Source organism: Caretta caretta, chromosome 4, assembly GCF_965140235.1.
Source record: "Caretta caretta isolate rCarCar2 chromosome 4, rCarCar1.hap1, whole genome shotgun sequence".
NCBI classification, from domain to species: domain Eukaryota; kingdom Metazoa; phylum Chordata; order Testudines; family Cheloniidae; genus Caretta; species Caretta caretta.
Window position 1 is genome coordinate 136,848,148 of NC_134209.1, and position 20,413 is coordinate 136,868,560.

Sequence of the window (20,413 nt, forward strand, 5' to 3'; positions counted from 1 at the left end):
AAATAATATGACCCAGATGTGTCTGTCTAAATATTGCTTTTAGGATAATGGATTAGGAAGTCAGAAAACTTGAGTTTTCTTTCCAGCTCAGCCGTTGACCTTGAGTAAATCAGTGAACTTCTCTGCCTTGGTTTCCCATTGTCCTTTGTCAATCTTGTTGCTGCTTTGCAGTGTTCCAAGAGTTGGAGACTACACCCTTAATATTTTAGGTTTGCTGTGCCATGCAAACAGCTGTTATGTAGTTTACCTAACTTTCAGGTAGAAGTCTGAACACTCAGGCTGGTAGACAGGTGAAGCCTATCTTTAATGTATCAAAACAAAATAGCTCTAGTAAATATTTGCGTTAGCCAACACAGATGAAAAAAGATGTCTGTTACTATAATCAGACACCAGGGACCTTGGACATTAAGTCTGTAACCATAACAGTGTAGTTGAAACCAAAACACAGCTCCTGAGTGGCACAACTCTTAACTATCTGTAGTGTGATACAAGGCAGTCTGAGCTGAAATTTAATGTCTAGTTATTTAAGCTGAACAGATGATTTTACATAGAAAGTACATTATTCAGTGTCATTGTTCTGTGTCCGTTGTCTTGGTTTGTTTGGAAGTGTGCTTGTGGTTGCATCCTGATATTACTGACTGAACTGGCATTTGCTTTTTAATTTTAAAACTGAATGATACAGAAAGCAGCTTTTTTTATTCACAGCTAAGATTTTGACACTGCCTCAAACATACGGATTTTCAATCTCAAAAGCTATTACAGTTAAGTCAGACTTTCCACTATAAACTCGTTATACATTTTTTAAAAGTTACTGTGCTAATATTCTGACACTTACTTACAAAAAGGTTTTGTTAGAGTGGACCAAGAATTTAGAACTTGCTACGAGAAGAAAAAAGCATGGCCACTACACTTGCCACGTTCAGAGCAAAATGTAAAACTTGCCTCTTTGCCTAAGCTTCCCCTCAATAGTACCTTGAATCTCAGATTCATTAAAAGGGTTTTTTGTTTTTTTTTAAAAAAAAAGCCGCCTTTTTTGGCATCGAAAGAAGATGGAGCACAGAATTTTTTTTTTTTTTTTTTAAAGCTTGTGGGAGATGGAACTGGGTTCTACCTACAGCAATTCAGCTATATTTAAAAAAAAAGGACCGAGGCCTTCATTTTTAATATTTTTTTGTTCTTTGCTGACAACAATTTTGCAGAAGTTAAATAAGATACCTTACTAGTAATGAAACTGAAATGAGACCGTTGAACTGAATTATAGTCTGTTTTTTATTTTAATTTAGTTCAATTTAAATTTTAATCTACATTTCAATAGTACAAATTTTCATTAGGTTGGGGCTTTGTAAAACTAATTTAAATTCCTGATGGAAATTGCCTGGACTTAAATTGCTATATCCCTTTTGTCAGTGCACATGAATTTTGTTCTAGAAACCTAAATATACCTGACCATTCCTTTTTTGTAAAATAAATGTATCAAGCTAATTCTAGTTCTTACCCTAGAGAAGCAAAAGCACTCATGTTGCTCTTTTGCAACCTTGTGTCCCTATCTCCCTCTCTCTCTTGGACTTGAAGCATCCTTGATTCCACCTGGGGGATGCTGTTGAGCTCCTCTGAACCAGACTTACATTTAATTAGATTCTGCTTAATTAATGCAAGGTACACAGAGCAAACCAACAAAAGGCATCTTCAGACCTGCCAAGCTTCTCTCACTCAAAGGGGAACTCCCTCAGTTGTGATTATGTTAAAAACAGCATCAGCATTCTTTCTCAGGAAGATTTTTCAAAATGGTTAAATAAGACTTAGAACCTTTTTTCTTTTCCCTTATTCACATTCAGACTTTGACAACCTCCTGTTTTAAGCAGACAAGTCTTAACGGGGCTCCACATATAATTTGGAAGAATGAGTTCAAGCTTGCCTACATGGAGAAGTTATTCCATAAAAAGGTAGGGTGTGAATTTAAAGCACAGTAGCTATTCTGGAGCAGTTCCCAGTGTGGACTTTCTTCTTCTAGAATAAGAGACTCCACCTAGGCGCCTATTCCGGAATAACTATTCCGGTCAGCTTGACCTTGTAAACAAACTCTTAGTTATCTCTGTTCTCCCCAATAGAAGAAAAACCGGGGGGGGGGGAGCTTCCCTCCTAAATGCTTCTGCAGAACTTGTTACTTTGGACCACTTTGATTAAAATTCTACAAATTAAGGAGGAAGTGTCATTGGCTAGAAGGATCGATCTGTTCAATATACCCCTGGTAGATATGATGATGGATAGGGAGTGGAATAAAAGAATGAAAGAGTGGGAATGTTGAACACTCCTTTCTCTGGTCTCCAGTATCCAAGAGTCTTACAGAAAATCATGGAAGCAAATAAATTCAGTTAAGGCTTTTCCAGTATTGGGTATACTGGGTGCTCTTTGTGTTTCTTATTACTGCCAGTTGTGTTCAGGTGTTGAAATCCTGATCCCTTAAGAATGTTAGTGTTGTGTAGGAGAGAGTCTCACATACTAATGTTGGAGTGTGCAAGAGACCTGGGAAGCACTTAATCGAACATTCATTCTACCTGTACAGTATCAGCATAGCTGAATAACTCTCATACCTTTGGAATCTAAGTGGAAGAGCATTTCAGGAGCTTTGGAATTCTTAGTTTCCAAAACTCACTAACTTCTGCAAGCTTTGATAATGACAAATGGCGACTGTGATGCTGGTCCAGTAGAAACAGTAATCAGAAATGTGTATTTCTTGAATTGCGAGCACACTTGAAAGTATTCTCTGAGGTTTTGGAAGGGTTTTAAACCCTTAATTTTCTCCACTATTGGGGATCTGCCTTGCTTCCAGTATCCAAATGACTGTGCTCCTGTTTGGTGTTGTATGTAAATTGTAATGCTTTAAGAAATAAAACCCTCTTGGTCTGTTTAAGGAATACAAGTAGTGTACTGTTTAAAGTATTTGTACAGCACTGGAATACTGTCTGCCGTTTGTGCTAAATGTTTATTTCCTAGGATTCAGCCCATCTTACTTGTTGACTTAGTACAGCTGTAAAAATTGACCTAATTCCTCTTCTCTCACATGTGAATTTTCTTTCCTAAAAGACGTAAAAGTGTTAAGCTCTGTAGGCTAAAGAAATTCAGAGGCGATTATGCTGTGGGACCTGATCATGCTGCCCTTATTTGGACAGAATTTAATGAAGTTGAGAATTGTCTATAACTTGTTCATTCTCTTTCCTCTAAAGAAGACTTAGGCCTGGTCTACACTGGAAATATTATATCAGCATAGCTATGTTGAGGTACGTATGGGAGGGGAGCGGGAGGAGATTGAAAAACATACCCCTGACTGACATAGCTGTGCTGGAACAACCTCCAGTGTAAATGCCGCTATCAATGGAAGCCAACTTCTGTTGCCATAGCTAACTTCGTTCAGGGAGGTGGTGTAGGCTGCGGCTATGCTACTGGGTATGCTGGATTGCTAAACCAGTATGGTCTCTGTAGTGTAGACTTATCCTTAGAGAGCCATGTTTTGGGAAAGTGTTTAGAGCTAGTTACTTTCTATTCTATTTCACTGATCTAGTACATGGCTTTATTTTTCCTTAACTATTTCTCATTAAACTAGTATGAAAGTTAATTTCTTGTTTTCCATGATCACTATGCACCCTGCCACCCTTCTTTGACACCTATTGATGGTAAAGGTGGAAGATCTTTGCAGTGAGAGGACAAGAGAACTATGGCATGATATTGATAAGAAGTATTTTTATTTAACTTAGTGTTTAGTAGTACTTGTGACATAACTTTTTGTTTCATTAAAAACATAGGTTTTAACCTTTTAAAAACAAATAGTTTTTCTTTAGTGCCAATTACATTATAAAAGGTCAGACTCGTTTAAAGACTTTTTTTAGATTAGGTGGGTTTGGGCTAGAGGTAGGAAGTGAATTTTTTTCAGGCTTTTTAGCTCTTATTCTAGGGTCTAACTAGCATAATCTGAAAATTGGGGTCTTCGGTACATATTTGGAAAGTATCATAATATTTGTGTCACAGGTGTCTTGTGGCTTAACCGTCTTGTGCTACTTCAGACTTTGAAAGTTGTTCTCTCGTGTTTTATAGGTCTATGTGTAAACTAGTTTCCCTGTTCTTTTTTGAAATCCGGATGTGCTTGTTGGTGTTGATCCAACTGTACAGCATGTCTAAATAGAAATTAAAAATTCTTATTTATTATCACACAAACTTAAGATTGCACAAGTGGATGATGTTATACTTTAAATGTAGTGTATCAAGGTTATAATTTAAAAAGAGAACTCCAACCCTAAACATCAAGAATTATGGAAATAATTAGCCACAGTAGCCTTTGTGTATAAAAGCTATATTCCATTATCTTTGCAATTATTAGTATTGTTTAATATTATTAGAATGTCAAAATTCCCCCCTACTCATTACACAAACACCCCAAAGTCTGAACCAGAACACCAGTTAAGAACTTTTATATAGCTCATGGTTTAAAACTTAACTTCCAAATTTTTTAAACCTTAGGTTTAACTGTAATGTTACATTCATGATAGGAGCTGACTTGATGGAGCTAAAGTAGGAATTTCCTGTGTGCACATCTCCTAAAACTAGAACCCCATACCTTATGCACTGCGTGCATAAAGTTTGTTGTACAGTGCTAAATTTATAATAGTTTGTGCAGAAAACTGTACCTGACAACTTTGTGTGATGCCAGAGTCTTGAGTCAAAGGGTGAGAGAAGTCTGGAGTTAGAGTGATGGAAGGTACTGCATATGGGCATGGTTTGAAGGGTTTGCGGGGGGTGGAGCAGGATTTAACAAATCTATAATGAGCTCAAGATACCTGTGCTCTGCTGGAGTGTGGAATTTTTAGTTTTTCAATCCTTGAATCTCCCAGCCCACTGAAAGTGCCTTGATTTAAAGCAGAATTGAAAGCCCTTTTCTCACATTCCCTCTGATAAACACCAGACATACCTCCTATACAGCTGGGAAACTCCACAGAGAAAGTAGCATCTTCACTGGTTTTGTTGAACCCAAGTTGTCTGTTACTATTGAGCTGCTTAAGGTTTCCTGCTTCTACAGACAAACTGTCTCTTCTTGCTTAAAGAAAAGGAGTACTTGTGGCACCTTAGAGACTAACCAATTTATTTGAGCATGAGCTTTCGTGAGCTACAGCTCACTTCATCAGATGAAGTGAGCTGTAGCTCACGAAAGCTCATGCTCAAATAAATTGGTTAGTCTCTAAGGTGCCACAAGTACTCCTTTTCTTTTTGCGAATACAGACTAACACGGCTGTTCCTCTGAAACCTGTCTTCTTGCTTAAGTGGCTTAGCAAGAAGACTGTAAGGAGCTCAATAGATTCCAGTGCCCTGAAGAGATACTAATCTCCCCAGAGTGCCTGGGCTGCTACCACTCTGTCCCTGCAAAATTCATACTGCCTTGCAAGAGTTCCTAAATCTGTGGAGGCTGGAATCAAGAACTCTGCAGGGTAATGAGATCTCACGTAGGCTTACTTGACTATTTATTTAAATTTTGATTTGGTTCTCTGGTACAAAATAGTTATTAGTAATACTAAGTTCAAATAAAATTGTCGTATTTGAGACTTAAGTTTTCAAGTTTGACAATAAAGCCATGTTTAAGGTAAAACCTTTAAAAGTAAGTGGTATAACTGATGTGCACATCTTATTTTCATCTAAGGGATTTTAACCCTGCTTTGACTGAAACTAAATGCAAATTTAACTATGAAGTTGCTATAACCTCTCTAATGTCAGACGTCAAGAACATGTCAGGTTCAGAATACAGTAAAAGTGTAGAGGAGGCCTTAAGATACACACTTAATAACTGTGGGGCTGTTCATACATCATAACTATCAATTTCCCAGTGTCTAATATTAGTTGCTGCTTTAATAAATGCTAACACACATCCAAATTAGAAGTTATTAAACACTGAACAAATCAAAATAGGTGACCTCACTTTAAACTCCAGATTGATGCAGGGGGCTAAATCTGGTATGCTCGGTCTAACAATTAATCCCATGAAACAGGATGGTACGAATGTGTTTAAAAAAAAATTAAATTACACATTTTTCTGACCCATGTCTGTTCCCTCCCCCACCCCCCCCCCAAAAAAAAAAAAAAAGTTTGTGCCAACAGCATATTGTTAGTGTTTAGTAAGGGGGAAATAGATTCACCGTGCATTAACAATTGTTCATGATAAAATTGTTCATTATAAAATGTCCTGTTTTGGGCTAAAAGGATTTCTAAGATAAATAGTTGTAATAGTTACAAATATGCATGTGACTTGGTCCTTTCTAGAATTTTTTTTAACCTAAAAAACAAGGTGCAATTTATAAATCTGGTGGGTTATTTATCCTGGTCAGGTAGCTAGTGAGAGTTCAGACTTTTAAAGTATCCTAGTAACTAGTCTATAATAACTTTTCTACCCCCCACTCACCACTCATAGTTGCTTGTTACAAAGATTCACCTCGCAACAGGATGAACACTGGCAGAATAAGATTGTTTCATGCACTCCTACTGAGTGGGTCTTTTGACCTTAGAAAGAGAGCTTCTGCCTGTTCTGTGGACACTGACCTCATGACTCTGTGTAAGGTTTGCCGTGGTCCCCAAATTTTTCAGGGTTGCACCTCCCCTTACCTCTATCTGCATCCCCTCCGCCACTCCAGGTCCAGGAAGGTGGGGAGATGTGGACAGGGGTAAGAGGATTGAGGCTAGGGTTGGGGCCAGGAGTGGGGCCAAGGCTAGAAGCGGAGCTGGGACTGGGTGTGGAGCTGTGGTCAAGGGGCAGGGCTGGGACCGTGGCTGGGGGCAGGGCCAAAGCAGAGCTAAAGCGGAGTGGGATTGGGTGGCACTCCCTCTCCACCCTGCCATGGGGGCTGGCTCCAGTCCCTCTGTGCCCCCTTGAATGTTCCTTCGCACCCCTGTATGGGTGCTGCACTATACTCCACTGCAGGGCGGGGGGAAGATAGCTGTATGTAGCTTTTGTGAAGCACTTCATTATATTTTGGGATGAAAGGCAATGTTCAGGGTTGTGTAGCTGTAGCAGAACTTGGGCGTTTTTGACATAGTAGGTGTTACTGTTCCATGGGTATTGGCTGAAAATGGTTCAGTGCTTGAGGTGTAGATCAGATTGTTTCCATAGAGTACTGTCTCTTCTCCACTCCCTTCCTTTTGCCCCCACAAAAAACAAACCAAAATCACACTTGAGTGCTATTTGCAGACTTTTTTCCAAATTCCTGACTTCCTTTATACCAGGGTTCCAGCCTCACTAAAGTCTGGATATAAGTGTCAAGCCCAACCATAACGTTTTGTTCAGAGTTACGAACATTTCAGAGTCACAAACAACCTCCATTCCTGAGGTGTTCATAACTCTGGGGTTCTGCTGTATTTGTTAGCTTGTTTCCTCCAACTTTTCCTGATAGGGCATGTTTCTGTAGTAATCAGTGAGTGTCCCTAAAAATCCATAAATTTGTGGTTGCACCAGGTTACGGGGTTAGGTGTGTTGGACAGAAAGCTGGAGATGGTTTCCTCAGCCACTTGAAGTTTGGAAACTATAACAGTTTGCTAATAAAAGCAGTGAGTCTCAAACCCTCTGGTTGCAGGCAGGAGCCTTCATCAGCCATCACATTCTTCAGTAATTCACATTCTGTAAATGCACATGCAGGTCGTGCAGCAGCCTTTGGGAGTTATAATTCATGTTGCCAATTGCTGAGTTTTATTAAAAAATAAAATAAAAATGGTGGTTGCAAGGTATACCTTTAATTGACTGTTGTGACATACAAAACTTATTCCGGTTGGAGTATTTAAACTCCCCTCCCCACTCCCACCCCCACCGTTCACTCAGTGTATGCTAGTTGTACTCTCTTCCAGAAAGTGATTAAAACCCAACTGTCAGGGCCAAGTGAACTTGATTTCAATAATATGGATTGCTTGAAGAGTTGATTTAAAATCCTTAGAATTTTATTTCTAGGTCTAGAGTTCACTAAAGAGATTGTGCACATGCGCCTATACATGTGATTATATCACGTGTTCCAAGTACATAAGTGAGTTAATATTGCATAATACCAATCATTTCTTCGCTTTTTCAGCATAACCCCTATTTTCTAGGAACATCACCCATAGCTATGCTGCAAAGTCCAGTAAACCAATAACCTTTAACACTGCTGCCCCACACAAAGGGTAAGAAGAACATTTGTTCAATACTAACAACTTTTTTCTCCCTTGTTTTAAGTAGAATTTTTTAAATCTGACATAATTAAGAGCAAAGCCTTTAAATATTTTTGCTGCTATTTTGGTTAGAAAGGAAACTTGGATGTGTCATGGGTCAAGATGAATGTACTGCTGCTCCTACTCAATGTGTTTCTGAGAACTTAATCAGTATGCAAGTATCCAAAGCATTACTTGAATCAGAATTTGAGAAATCAGCAACCCCTTCACTCTTATCCCTCTTGTCATGCTGAGGAGGCCACCAGTGTTGTGTCCCACGCTAAGAGCAGAATATAAATGTGAGTTTGAAGAGTTAATTTGGTGGGTTTGGGGGGGGGGCTCTTGCCTGGGTGGCAGCTGCTGTTTGAACCATCTCCTCTCTGCTGGGGCAAGTTGCCTGCAGCAGCTGCTTCCACTTTCCATTTCCCTCTCTATAACGGTAGTGTGGCCTGACAGAATGTAGTTGTTACAGAATATCTATGGGTTGAATGAGGTTGAAACTTGGCAACTATCTCTCAGAAAAACACTGCCAGGAGTAAACATTTTTCAGATGATTTAACGCAGTTAATGAGCATTTTTTACTTTCCAGATAGTAACATTCTTTGTATGAAATGTATTGCCTGGTGTTACTTACAAACTTGTGCAGATTTTTTAAATTGAAGACAGTCTGGTTTGCACCAACTCAGGATTATCTTCAGTCTGCTTTCTTTTAAGTGGTATTTTCTAAAAGGTGATTTGGGAAAGATTTGATTGCATCACATATTCTGTGTATAGCTAACCTGTGTCTTGCTCTCGGGTCTGGTAACTGGAGCAATTTAAGTGGGTCAGTCATAAGGAGCCATATAAAAGTAAATTCTACTAAGTGGGGCACAAGCAACTAGAAAAACAGATGGCGCCAAAAATAGTTTATTACCAAGCCCTAAACATGATTATGTAATTTTTTCTTTAAAAATAATGCAACTATAAATCCTGCTGGAAAGCAGTAAGTATTGAATTAACTCCAAACTACTGAGTGTTGTTAGAGCCTTTTGGCTGCTTTCCAAGCTTGGTGTTGCCCTTCATTCACAGGATCGACATTTAATTTCTTAACGGGAAACCTGAAGAATTCATCCTTTTTGAATGGAAACATAGACACGGTGAGCTTGAATGAGTAGCTACAGGCTAAAGCGTCACATTGGAATGGAATGGGAGCTGTGCTTGATGAGATCCTGCTAGGTTGCAGCCAGGATGAATCTCTGGTCTTTCTTTTCAGCAACGCATGAACAATCAAAGGCCCCCTTTTTATCTATTGTTACCAGGGAGGACATCCATTTAAAGTTCAAATTCCAGCAGGCTTGGGAAGAAGGAAAGGAGATAGCAGTAGGCCAGGCTAGGAGATGATAATCAAGCATCAAAAGTGAGCTGAAGACAAGCCAGCACTTTGTCCTCTGACAGGAGAGACCAGGCTGGGGGTACTTAGTTTTGAATGGGGGCTTGAAGTTTTTTGCAATCGTGAATGAAGCACTACTGAGGTGGCAGGCACAGAGAGCATCTGGCGCTTTGCTTTCTTTGCATCAGCAGAGTGGATCACAATGTTGAAATTAGGCCCAAAATGGCATTTAATGAAGTGAAGCCTCTGTGTTGCAGGCCTCCCTGTGCTCTGACTGCAAAGGACAGCCCAATAGTGTATGATCTGGGGACAGCGAGGAAAGGAAATCTCATTAAGGATACTGTTTTTCCTTTTACAAATGTCACTTTGTATAACAAATGTCTTACAGATAGCTGGCCTTCTCATAAGTGTTCAACACCATGTAGCCCTCCGTCAGCCCTGAAAAGCAGTACTTAAACTTACAGTACTTTGTTCTGGAAGTGTGCTCATAAGAGGATGAAGCTTAATATCCGATGCAGATTTACTGTTCCTCTTTGGCAAGTTGCTATAAGTACAAGTAAGAATTCATTGTTGAAATAGCTAATGAGTACCAGACCAGCTGCATTTGACCTTATGTGAAAAGGAGCTATCCATAAACTCCCATGTAAGCTTGCAGGCAGCTGTGTGGGCTTTTTAAATTAGTCAGTGATAAACAAGTTCATGCCAAGCCTGTTTGGCATGTATCAATTCTTAACTTGATTCATGGAAGGATGAATAAAGATTTAGAACATTGGTAATTTAGATTTAGAACATTGTTAGAATAAGGTTCATTGACAATGTATCCATGTATCAAGTTAAGAATCCTGGTACAATATGCCAGCTATGAGATATTTTCAGTTGATGTTTCCAAGCTTGTACCCAAAGGGCTATGTTGATGGTCCTGGTTCTGTCTGTCTGGGGCTGAGGAGGTGGCAGAGGGAATTATTGATTTCCCCTCCCCACCCCCCCATCTGGGATTAAAGAAGTTATTCAGCAAGTTTCCATCATTAATATGGAAAACCACTTTCTGATTTCTAAAAGTAATTTGGCCAGAATGAAGGTCAATTATTAAGATCCTTAGAAACTCAAGAGAAATGAGTTAATTGTACCACTTACTGAGTTAATAATTCAGTGGAATTCTTTAAGTTATGAATGAAGTATTGGGTGGGGTGTGGTATTGCAGTTGTTTAGTTCCAGAATAAAAGAGCTTCATTCATTTTGAAACCAGGCTGTCTTTTTTTTTCTTTTTTATATATTAGAAGGTATTCAGTGTAAAACTGTACTGTAGGAGGTGTACTTTACTTGCTTTTGACTGAAGTCACTGTCTGAGCAATTTCTTCAGAAAGTGCAAAAAAACAAAACACAATCGTTGCAAAGCCTAGAGCGCTTATAAAAATACATCCTGTAGGGAAATACCTCACTGAATCAGTTTAACTGTCACGTCGTCTGTCTTTCTGCTAGACTTGCATTGCACAGACCGTTTTCTGTTGTACACAGATACTGGCACTTAGGTAAACAGATGTCTCAAATGTACCGGAAGATACTCAGCTTAATTTAGCCTATGCCAGCCTCCTTTATTAGACTTTGATTTCATCCACTGGATTTTTAGAATGGGAAATACTAGTTTATTCATGATTATACATTCCTTTTCTTCAAAATGTACAAACCTGAAAGACACTTTTTTACACCAATAAAAGCTACTCCTTGTAAATATTTGTAACCCACTGATATAGTTGGATATTACTATTTGAAAGTAACCTAGCTATTTCAAAAAAATAACTCTAAGCATTGGCATTGACCTTAATTAGATATATCAAAGTGTTTGAGAATAAACAGAATGAGCTATTTATATTTCTGAGGGTGATTGATAGATAATTCTGTTTGCAGTCATATGTTGCAAACTGGTATGGTGAAAAACTGGCATTCAAATAAGTGACTTCCTACTTTTAAATAAGTTTGCTTTTACTAATAAAATTTGTTTCCTTTTGTTTGAGTTAGGATAATGAAATCACTAAAATGTTCTTTCATGTTTCATTGTTTTCCACAATAAAAGAAAGTAAAGAAATTTCCCGTATTAATGCATGAAATTTGGTAGCGTGGACTATTTACAGCCTTTTAAAAACATGAATTATGTGATATTTAACATTTTATGTACAACCTTTCATCCAAAGGCTCCAAAAGTGCTTTACAAACCAAAGGGAGGCATCATGGAGTTGGACAGCTGGTGCACAGCACACTGCACTTCAGTAGGTGACTGAGACAAACTCTTGCCATTAAGAGAAATGCCATAGGAATTCTAATGTTCACTCAAAACAGGCAGGATCTTTATTGTAAAGTCTTACCTAAAAGAGCCTGCCTGCCTTCCTCCTTTTCCCCAGCCCACCATGAACAAGTATGGTATCCATTTGGCTAGCATAAAGGATAAATGACCACTTGCCTTGATTTGTGAACCTTGGCAAGGGAATCTATATCCAAACATCCTACTCTCAGGTGCCAAGTGCCCTCAGCACCTTGTGACTTCTGAACCAAGAAAGGATATCTCAGAACAACATTGTTCTAAACCTCTTTAAAAAGCACAGATTGACCTGATACTGAAATGCCAGTGTCTTTGTGGCTTTATGTTAACTAAGTTGTCTCAAAACAGCCCTTGTCAGAAAGCGTTAATATTAGATATAACAGCTATTGTGTTTTAGTTTATAGGTGCTAGATATAGTGAACATACTGGACATGTCCATTGGGCATTTTTCCCTTTACACAGACAAATGTAACTTGCTCAGTTTAACTTTCCTCTGGAAATAATCAGTGGCCCTGGTGCACCTGTAGATTGGATTAACAGCCAATAAGAATTCATTTTGAAATGTCCTTTTTTAACTTAAGGTGAGCAAAACATTCCTAGCATCTTTGCTTTTTAATGATTATATATTAAGAATATATAAATCTGATTTTCTTTTTGTATCCAAAAAAAAAAAAGTAAAGGATGAAATTGCTTCCAGGCTGTGACCTTTTTTTCCAGCTGGGAGTGAATTTTATGGCCTAATTATAAAACCCTTTAAAATGCTGGTTATAATAGAATGCCAACACAACCTAATAATGTAAGTGAGGCTGACATCTGTCAGTAACTAATGAGTGCAGTTTGAAGTTTAAAATTCAAAGTTTACTTTTGTAATCTGGTATAAATCTTTCCAACAGATACATGTCAATTTAATATTCACAGCTAGCTTTACTGGTCTGTTATATACCTCACCCTTCGGTAAACTCTGCAAAAAAGTACAAAATGATAGTTTTAATAACACATAGGGATTTGAGTCTATGGACTTCTGAGCATGAATGGGATGGTTGCAGCTATGAATACATGAGACCATTAGTGTTGCTAAATGTGTCAGGTATAGTAGAAGATGCATAGTCCTGCATAAAAGTCAAGATGACAAATGTAAGTGGTAAGAAATAATACCATTTGGCAATGTTCATAGACCTAAGGGATCAAATTCTGTCCTCATGTCAGAGGACAAAGGCAATGGATTTACACCAGTGCTAAATACGGTCCAAATCTGGCACAATGTTCAGTGTGAACATGAAAAACAGTTTTGACAAATTATTTGTAAGTTTATAATTTTTTTGTCCTCTTTATTTAGAAATAGTTTCAGTTAAGGATGATTCATTAGTAAAATAAAAATAGTAAAATACTAAAACAATAAAATACTACTTCATTGCAAGTTTCCTCTTAGCGAGTTAGCTATTCTTATATTATGAGCTAAGTTATATTCACTAAAATGTACTGCACTCTGAGGGTGGGGGAAGCGGGAGGGAATGTGTTGTATGTTCTTTGTATGTTTTTATCTTTCTGAATAGGTAGCCAAAAACATACATAATACAACTCCAGTGAAAAATTATGGCAGTGTTGGTTTTGGATCCTAAAGACCAATACTGTTACCTGCTACTGCTGCAAGCAGTCATTCTCTTGTTGATCAATATCCATATACTGTTCAGAAATGTCAACCTGAGCAATCATAGAGTGTATTCTCATCTCTGTGTAGAGGAACTTGTCAGCATAATTCCCTCATGCAAAACAATGTGAATAGACCCCTTTGTGTCAAGATACCCATTCAAAAAACAAAAACCGAAATGCAGATAGACTGGAGAGAGGTCAATTTATGAGTTTTAAAGATACATGTTGTAAGTGTAATGCTAGCAATAGTAAGCACTACAAACGCTTTCTTTGTATCTGTGAAACTGGAAATATGATCTTCATGAGTTAGTGTCTTAAATGATAAATGTGAAAACTCTCATGCTTGAAGTGAAAGATGTGAATTACTAAATCAGATGGGAGAGGGGGAAACCTCCCTATAAACTTAGAAGGGAAGGGGTGGGGGGGGAATATGAACAGTTTTTCTTATGTGATTTTTGTGACTGAGCAAATGACTGCATACTTTTTCTTTATGCAAAGATGCATAAATTTGTTTGCAGCAGAAACCTTTCAAAAAAGAAAAGGCCTTTTTTTCTTCTGTCAGAGCCCATCAGGGTAGGGGTTGTCTCATTTCTAAGTTTGCACAGCACTCGGCATAGTTAGGCCCCAGTCCCAAATATAAATAGTTTAATAACATTCCAATTTTTTGGCTTGTCCGTCGTTTTAGGAGCTCTGCAGAAGGTAGACTCTTTGGTCAGGTGGGGAGCAGTAAAAAGTAGCAGTGGCTCTCATGGGCCACTGTGGGAAGTGGGGCTGCTCTGCATTGCCCTCTTCTGGGCCATACATGGTTCTGTGGACACTCCCCACCTTCATCTGCAAGGTTTGGAGTAGAGTATTCTGTGCCATAAGCTTGGTGTCAGTCTCAAAACAATCAAATGACAAAATGGCAACTCAAGACTTGGCCGTGTGCCCATTTAGACGGGGTAGGGGGGCACAAGGTGGCAAAAGGCAAGCAATTAATTATCATGCTTAGGGCAAGGCCCTGGTATGGGTCTGGGTTAGCCCTGAGGAGCTCTGTTCCAGTCTCACCCAGCTCTGTCCCTGAGCAACAGCAGGCAAGCCTTCTTAACTGGCCTGCTGGTTCTTGATTGGTCAGTATTTTTTTTTCTTGGCCCTTCCAAGCCTTTCGAGGACTGTTTTGGTGGTGGTCCAGTATGAGTGAATTTTCCTTGGGTGGGGAACTGAGGGGCAGAGAAGGCCTGATGTACTTAGTCACACACCTCCCCTGCAGAACAGGCCCAGGACTCTGATCTCTTCCCTTCTGCAAGAACATCAGTCCCAGGAAAAGAAGTCCACATTCTAGAGCTGTGAACTTGGCCGGTGCCATACACAAAAAACATATGGTTGTAATGATAGATACTACTGAGTAATGTATTAGTGTCCTTCCTCACTTGCAACCATTTAAGGGCTGCATGGTCTGTTACTAGGTCAAAGGAAGCCCTAAAAGATAATATTGTAAGGCCCCTACAATCCATTTGATGGCCCAGCATGCTCTTGGTGGTGGAGTATCTGCTCTCCTGTGGCTGCAGCTTCAGGGTTATACACAGTATAGGATATTCCACCCCCTGAATGTTTTTTGACAGTATTGCTCCCGGTCCAACTGTGGAAGTATCCATTTGTAACATAAACGTGAGTGAGAAGTCCAAATACTGTCACACAGGCTGTTGACTGAGGTTATCCTTATCTTGGTAGAGGCCTTGGGACAACCCAGTGTAACCTGGACTGCTTGAGATGCATTGGCTTTCTTGAAGTCTGTCCGTGGTGCAGCAAGTGTCATGAAATGGGGCGTGAACCTTTGGCACTACGTGGCTAGACCCAGGAAAGCCCACACCTGCTTCTTGGTGGTAACTGGGTCTTTCTCAGGGCCTTTGTCTTGTCCTGTAGGGGTTGAACCCAGCCATTTCATATGAGATACTAGAGATGGTGGTTTCCAGCATCCCAAACTGGTGATGTATCTCACCTGTCTGGAAATTCTTCTCCACTTCGCAAAGTAAATAATTTTGTAGTTCAAAGTGGGGAAATTGGGAGTCCTGACTCTCCTGTGCAATGATTCTATTAATCACCACATGCCAATTGTGTGCCTTTCTAATAGCGTCATCTCGTTCCTAAACCAAATCAAAGGTCCTAGTTGGAGGTACCATTGATTCACTGTCAAGAAGTGTTGTCCCAAGGTGGTTCTGTTGAGCTGCCAGCTTGCCAGCTGCTAAGTCTGTTCGTTGCCAGGCCTTCCTGGCTCCTTGTTGCTGTTTCCAAGTCGTCTTGCATTGCAGTGGGCCATCACAAAGGTCTCACATGGAAGTTGGAAAGATGTCAGACAATCAGACTAGAACAGTACCCAGGTTCTCTGGGTGACAGAATAGCAGCAAGGAGAAATGTTGTCGTCAGTCCCTTTAGATTATTTCCCATGGCAAGTTGGGGACTACTCCAGTTCGAAGAGTTCCAGTCTGGTTCCCTATTTTCAAATGCACCCAGGCCATAGGGTAGGTATGAGTGGGGACACATGCATTGGGTCATCTTGCAACTCTTCCAGATCCAGTAGCGTCTCACGGGACCAGGCTGTAGGAGCATCCAGAATCTATTAATCCTTTTTCTGTTTGTCCCCCAAGCACTACTGTAAATGTCCAGCAACACCTTTCGTGGCAAGGGCTTACTTGCTGAGAGACAGGTTTCAGTCTATGAACATTACCCTGGACCAGATCATAACCAACCCCGGAGTGCCTTTCAAAACCTCTTTCTCTCCTAGGCCATGTGGTCTCATGCCGTTAGGTCACACCTTTTGCAAGACTCCACCTTCATTGCCTATGATTGTGGCTTCAAACTGTGTACTTGCCAAACCAACAGTCCACGAACCCCATAGTGACTGTTCCCACCAAAGTAGTACGATATCCCTGTCATGGTGGAAGAATCCCCATCAGGCTTGCGTCAGCATTCCCTTCATCGCCTCCACACAAGAAAGAACAATAATTATTAACGCATGCCTGTTGGGTTTTGGAGCTGACCTGGACAACCATACAGCGTAAGGCACCTGGACACCTTGAAAGTAGAGGATGCAATCAATGTTCTCAAACTACAAGCAGTTTGAAGGGCTTGTGAAACCTTTCTCCTGTTCATTCAAGGTCACTATGCCCTAAAAATGTCAGACGACAACATCATGACCTATTTTCTACATTAACAAACAGGCAGGAGTGAGATCTGTCCCCCTGTGTGCAGAAAGGTCAGTCTGTGGAACTGGTGCATTGGCAACCAGATTACACTGTCAGCTGTCTACTTCCCAGGAAAGCAAAATGTGCTAGCAGACTGTCTCATCAGGCGCTTTGCAGTTGATTGTTAGTGGGAGTGCTCCTCAGTGGGACTTGAACTTTGTTCTCTCCGTACTAACTAAGCGTCCTTTTGAACATTTAGCTTCTTGTTCCACGTCTCTACTATACAAGAGGGTCACATTCCTGATAGCCATCATCTCAGCCAGCAGGGTTGGTGAGCTTGAAGCATTGATGGCAGATCCTCCTTACGCTATATTCCATAAGCATAAAGTTTTGTTACATTGACACCCTAAATTCACCCCCAAATTAGTCTGATTTTTACCTGAACCAGTCTATTCACTTACCTGTGTTCTTCCCAAAACCTCACACATGCTCAGAAGAAAAAAGGGTTCCATTCTCTCAATGTTTGGTGAACCTTTAGCCTTTTATCTGCAGAGAACACAATCAATCAGGAAATCCCCCTAGATTATTTGTTGCCATAATGGAAAGGGTCAGAGGTCAGCCTGTATCCTCTCAAAGAATCTCGAAATTGATCTCAGGCTCTGTTTTTCTCTATCAGCTGTCTAACCTTCCCATATTCATTGGATAAGAGCTCTTTCCACAAGAGCGCAAGCAACATCTATGGTGTTGCTTCAAGAGGTGCCTCTACTTGATATTTGTAAGGCAGCTATGTGGCACTCAATCCACACATTTGCTAGACACTATGCCATGGTACAGTACTCCTCTGCCAGTGCATCTTTTGGAACAGCAGTCCTTTGTTCTGCTCTGCCATCTATGACCTTGCACCCTCCTCCTATTTGAGTACTGCTTGTCCAGTCATCCACAGTGAAATGCAGATAGGGACCAGTACTTGAAGCAAAAGAGAAAGTTACTTACCTGGTAATAACTGAAGGATCCTTTGAGATGTGTGGTCCATACCTGCCCACCTTCTCATCTGCTTCAGCTCTTCTCTGACTTGTGGTGAAGGAATTGGAAAGGCGGTTGGTCTGTCCTGCCTTCTATCTCCTGATACAGTGCATGTGTCACCGCAGTGGAATACAGATAGGGACCGCACATCTCGAAGAACCTCCAGTTACTAATAAGTAGCTACCGTATATACTCATTCATGAGCTGAATCTTTTTGGTAAAAATGTGATGCATCAAAGAGCGGGGGTCAGCTTATAAATGGATCTACACTAAAATTTGATTTTAAACTCTGTAAAATCATTGAATTGAATATCTAATACATTGTCATTTTGTTTACCTGGAGCGTCTGCAGGCATGGAGCCCCTCGGGTCCCTGTGTCCGCAGTTCGCCGTTCCCAGGCAATGGGAGCTGCGGGAAGTGGCGCGAACCGCGGCCACAGGGGGCTGAGGGGCTCCGTTCCTGTGAACGCTCCAGGTAAACAAAACGTCCTGACCCGCCAGCAGCTTACCCTGATGGGCCGGGAGCCAAAGATTGCCAACCCCTGAAATATAGGGTCCGCTTATGAAAGGGTCATACAGGTTTTTACTATTTTTATCTATCCATCTTGGGGGGTCGGCTTATAAATGAACGGGCTAATGAACGAGTATATATGGTAACTTTCTCTTACAAATCAAAGTGGCAGTTTTATGCCCAAACAGTTTTTTATAAGTTTTAAACTTGAGAAAATGCATTTCCATCTGAGTCTTTAATTTTAAGTTTTGAGCCTGGAGTTCAGATGCTATAAATCACTTTCTTGGAATTTCTTCAGATGCTATAAATCACTTTCTTGGAATTTAAATTAACACAAATGTTAATAGGTTCCAAACATTCAACACTGCAATGGATAACCTTGTTTGTATTTTTTCCTCTCCTTGTTTTCTGCACTTTTTGTGAATGGTTCCACCTTCCTGCCAGACTGTAGGATCAAGAATGCCTCTTGTATTTGTTTTGCACAGTGCCAACCATTTTGTGAGTGCATCACTGATGATAATGACATTGTTTGAGTCAAACATCGAAGTCCTTATTCTCCACTGTTGTTAGTGCAACCTCATATGCTTCAATAAGTATGCTGGTGTAAGAGTGGAGAATCAGGCCACCTGTGTGCATATGGTTTTTGCACGGTCATTCTGTTCAATGTGGCGTAGCTGTTAAATTAGTATATCTGCTTTTATTTGGTGTGAGCTAAAATTGCTTCTACTGTGTATAAAGTAAAAGCTGCAGTGATGGGATGATATGGGATCAAATATTTCTTGAAATGTTTGAAATCACTGGAAAATTCAGAGATCTTTGTAAACACTTCGGGGCATGAACTGCAGCCTACTATGTTTTGTCTGTCATAATAGACAGAAACTGGTACAGAGCTCCAGCATGGTGGAGGTCTCTGGGTACTACCACAACATAAATTACTAATACTTGCATATCTCTGATCTTGATTTTTAAATGGAAACTTTTTAAAGAGGAAGTTTTGTAGTAATGTGAAATGTATGATAAAAGTGGCTTACGATAATTTATAGGCATCTCAGTTGCATTCATTAGTAATTACCATCATTGTAATTAGGTGCATAAACTACTTCATGAAAGTGGAACACTTTCCCAACACAAGCTTGACTTTTAGAGAGATGCTGGATTCTTTCTGTGGTGGCTTGATGGAAATATTGATGTAAAGGGGGTGGGATTCAGTTTGCTTCCCTGTGGAAGTTTGTTCTTAAGGAAAGGCTGACAATCAAAGAAAACCTTTTTCCACAGTCCTCGCAAAACAAGATCTGTGCAATTGAGCACAACAAGCCTGGTGGGTGTTATGTAGGCTTTACGGCTAAACTTAAATTGTGAGCTTCCTGGGGCCACGATGATATTGTCTAAGTGCTGTATCAATAATTTCTATAATATTTTGTTAAAATGGTGCCTTTCATAGAGAGGAGAGGATAGCTTGGAAAAAGCAGCATTGCCAATTCCAAGCATTCAAGAATCATAAATCAGGCCACAAAATACCATGAGATTAAAAAATAATTGGGGGAGAGCAAGGGGGAGTCTTTTAATTTGCCTCCTAGTTTTTGAGCCTTTAGGGTTTGTTTTCAAGCTTCCCTCCATTCCAGTGAGAGCTAGAAACTGGCTACTTTTTTTTTAGAATGAAAGGTTGAGATTCTCATGTAATAACAGTGCTCCAGGAGCAGGGGCTTTAAGAAAAGCACATCATCTTGCAAGTTAGTGGTGAGAACTGGGGCAACACTAAGTACATGTGGGATTTTTAAAAAACTATATTTAGCCTTTCAAGGAGAATGGACTGTAACAAACACATTTCTGTAATACATTGTGGGTTTTTAAACACCACTAAGGACATGGTTAAATTGAATGTGTTGTGTAAAGTCACGTAGCAAAACGCGCCAGTGAAATCACTTTTTAAAACAAAAAACTTCAGAAGTGTATAGTGACTTCCTGTGAAATTTCTGAACCAGAGATTCAGAAGCGCATGCACACATCAGCTTGCTTTCAAATTCCTGTGGGCCTAACTTGCTTATTTGGTTTGAAAGCAAGGGTCTAGGGATATTTTCTTTTATTTCCTTTCCCCTCCATTGTTTCCTACACAGAGTTTTAATATTCAGACATTTTATAACCCTACTCCTTCTAAAACTCTTTGAGCTTCTTTTCTTT

General features: G+C 39.9%; 1 protein-coding gene across 7 annotated transcripts in view; it reads left to right on the plus strand.

Moving 5' to 3' along the window:
• FAM53A (family with sequence similarity 53 member A) overlaps positions 1-20,413 on the plus strand; it is a 101,989-nt gene that overhangs the window by 76,455 nt on the left and 5,121 nt on the right. For 6 of the 7 annotated variants that reach the window (XM_075128111.1, XM_048849129.2, XM_048849127.2 and 3 more), the window contains one exon: positions 1,836-1,943. The exons of the other annotated variant lie outside the window; for it this stretch is intronic. In XM_075128111.1, coding sequence (XP_074984212.1) covers positions 1,836-1,943 — 108 coding nt within the window. The remainder of the gene's footprint in view (positions 1-1,835; positions 1,944-20,413) is intronic. 7 annotated transcript variants of the gene reach the window in all.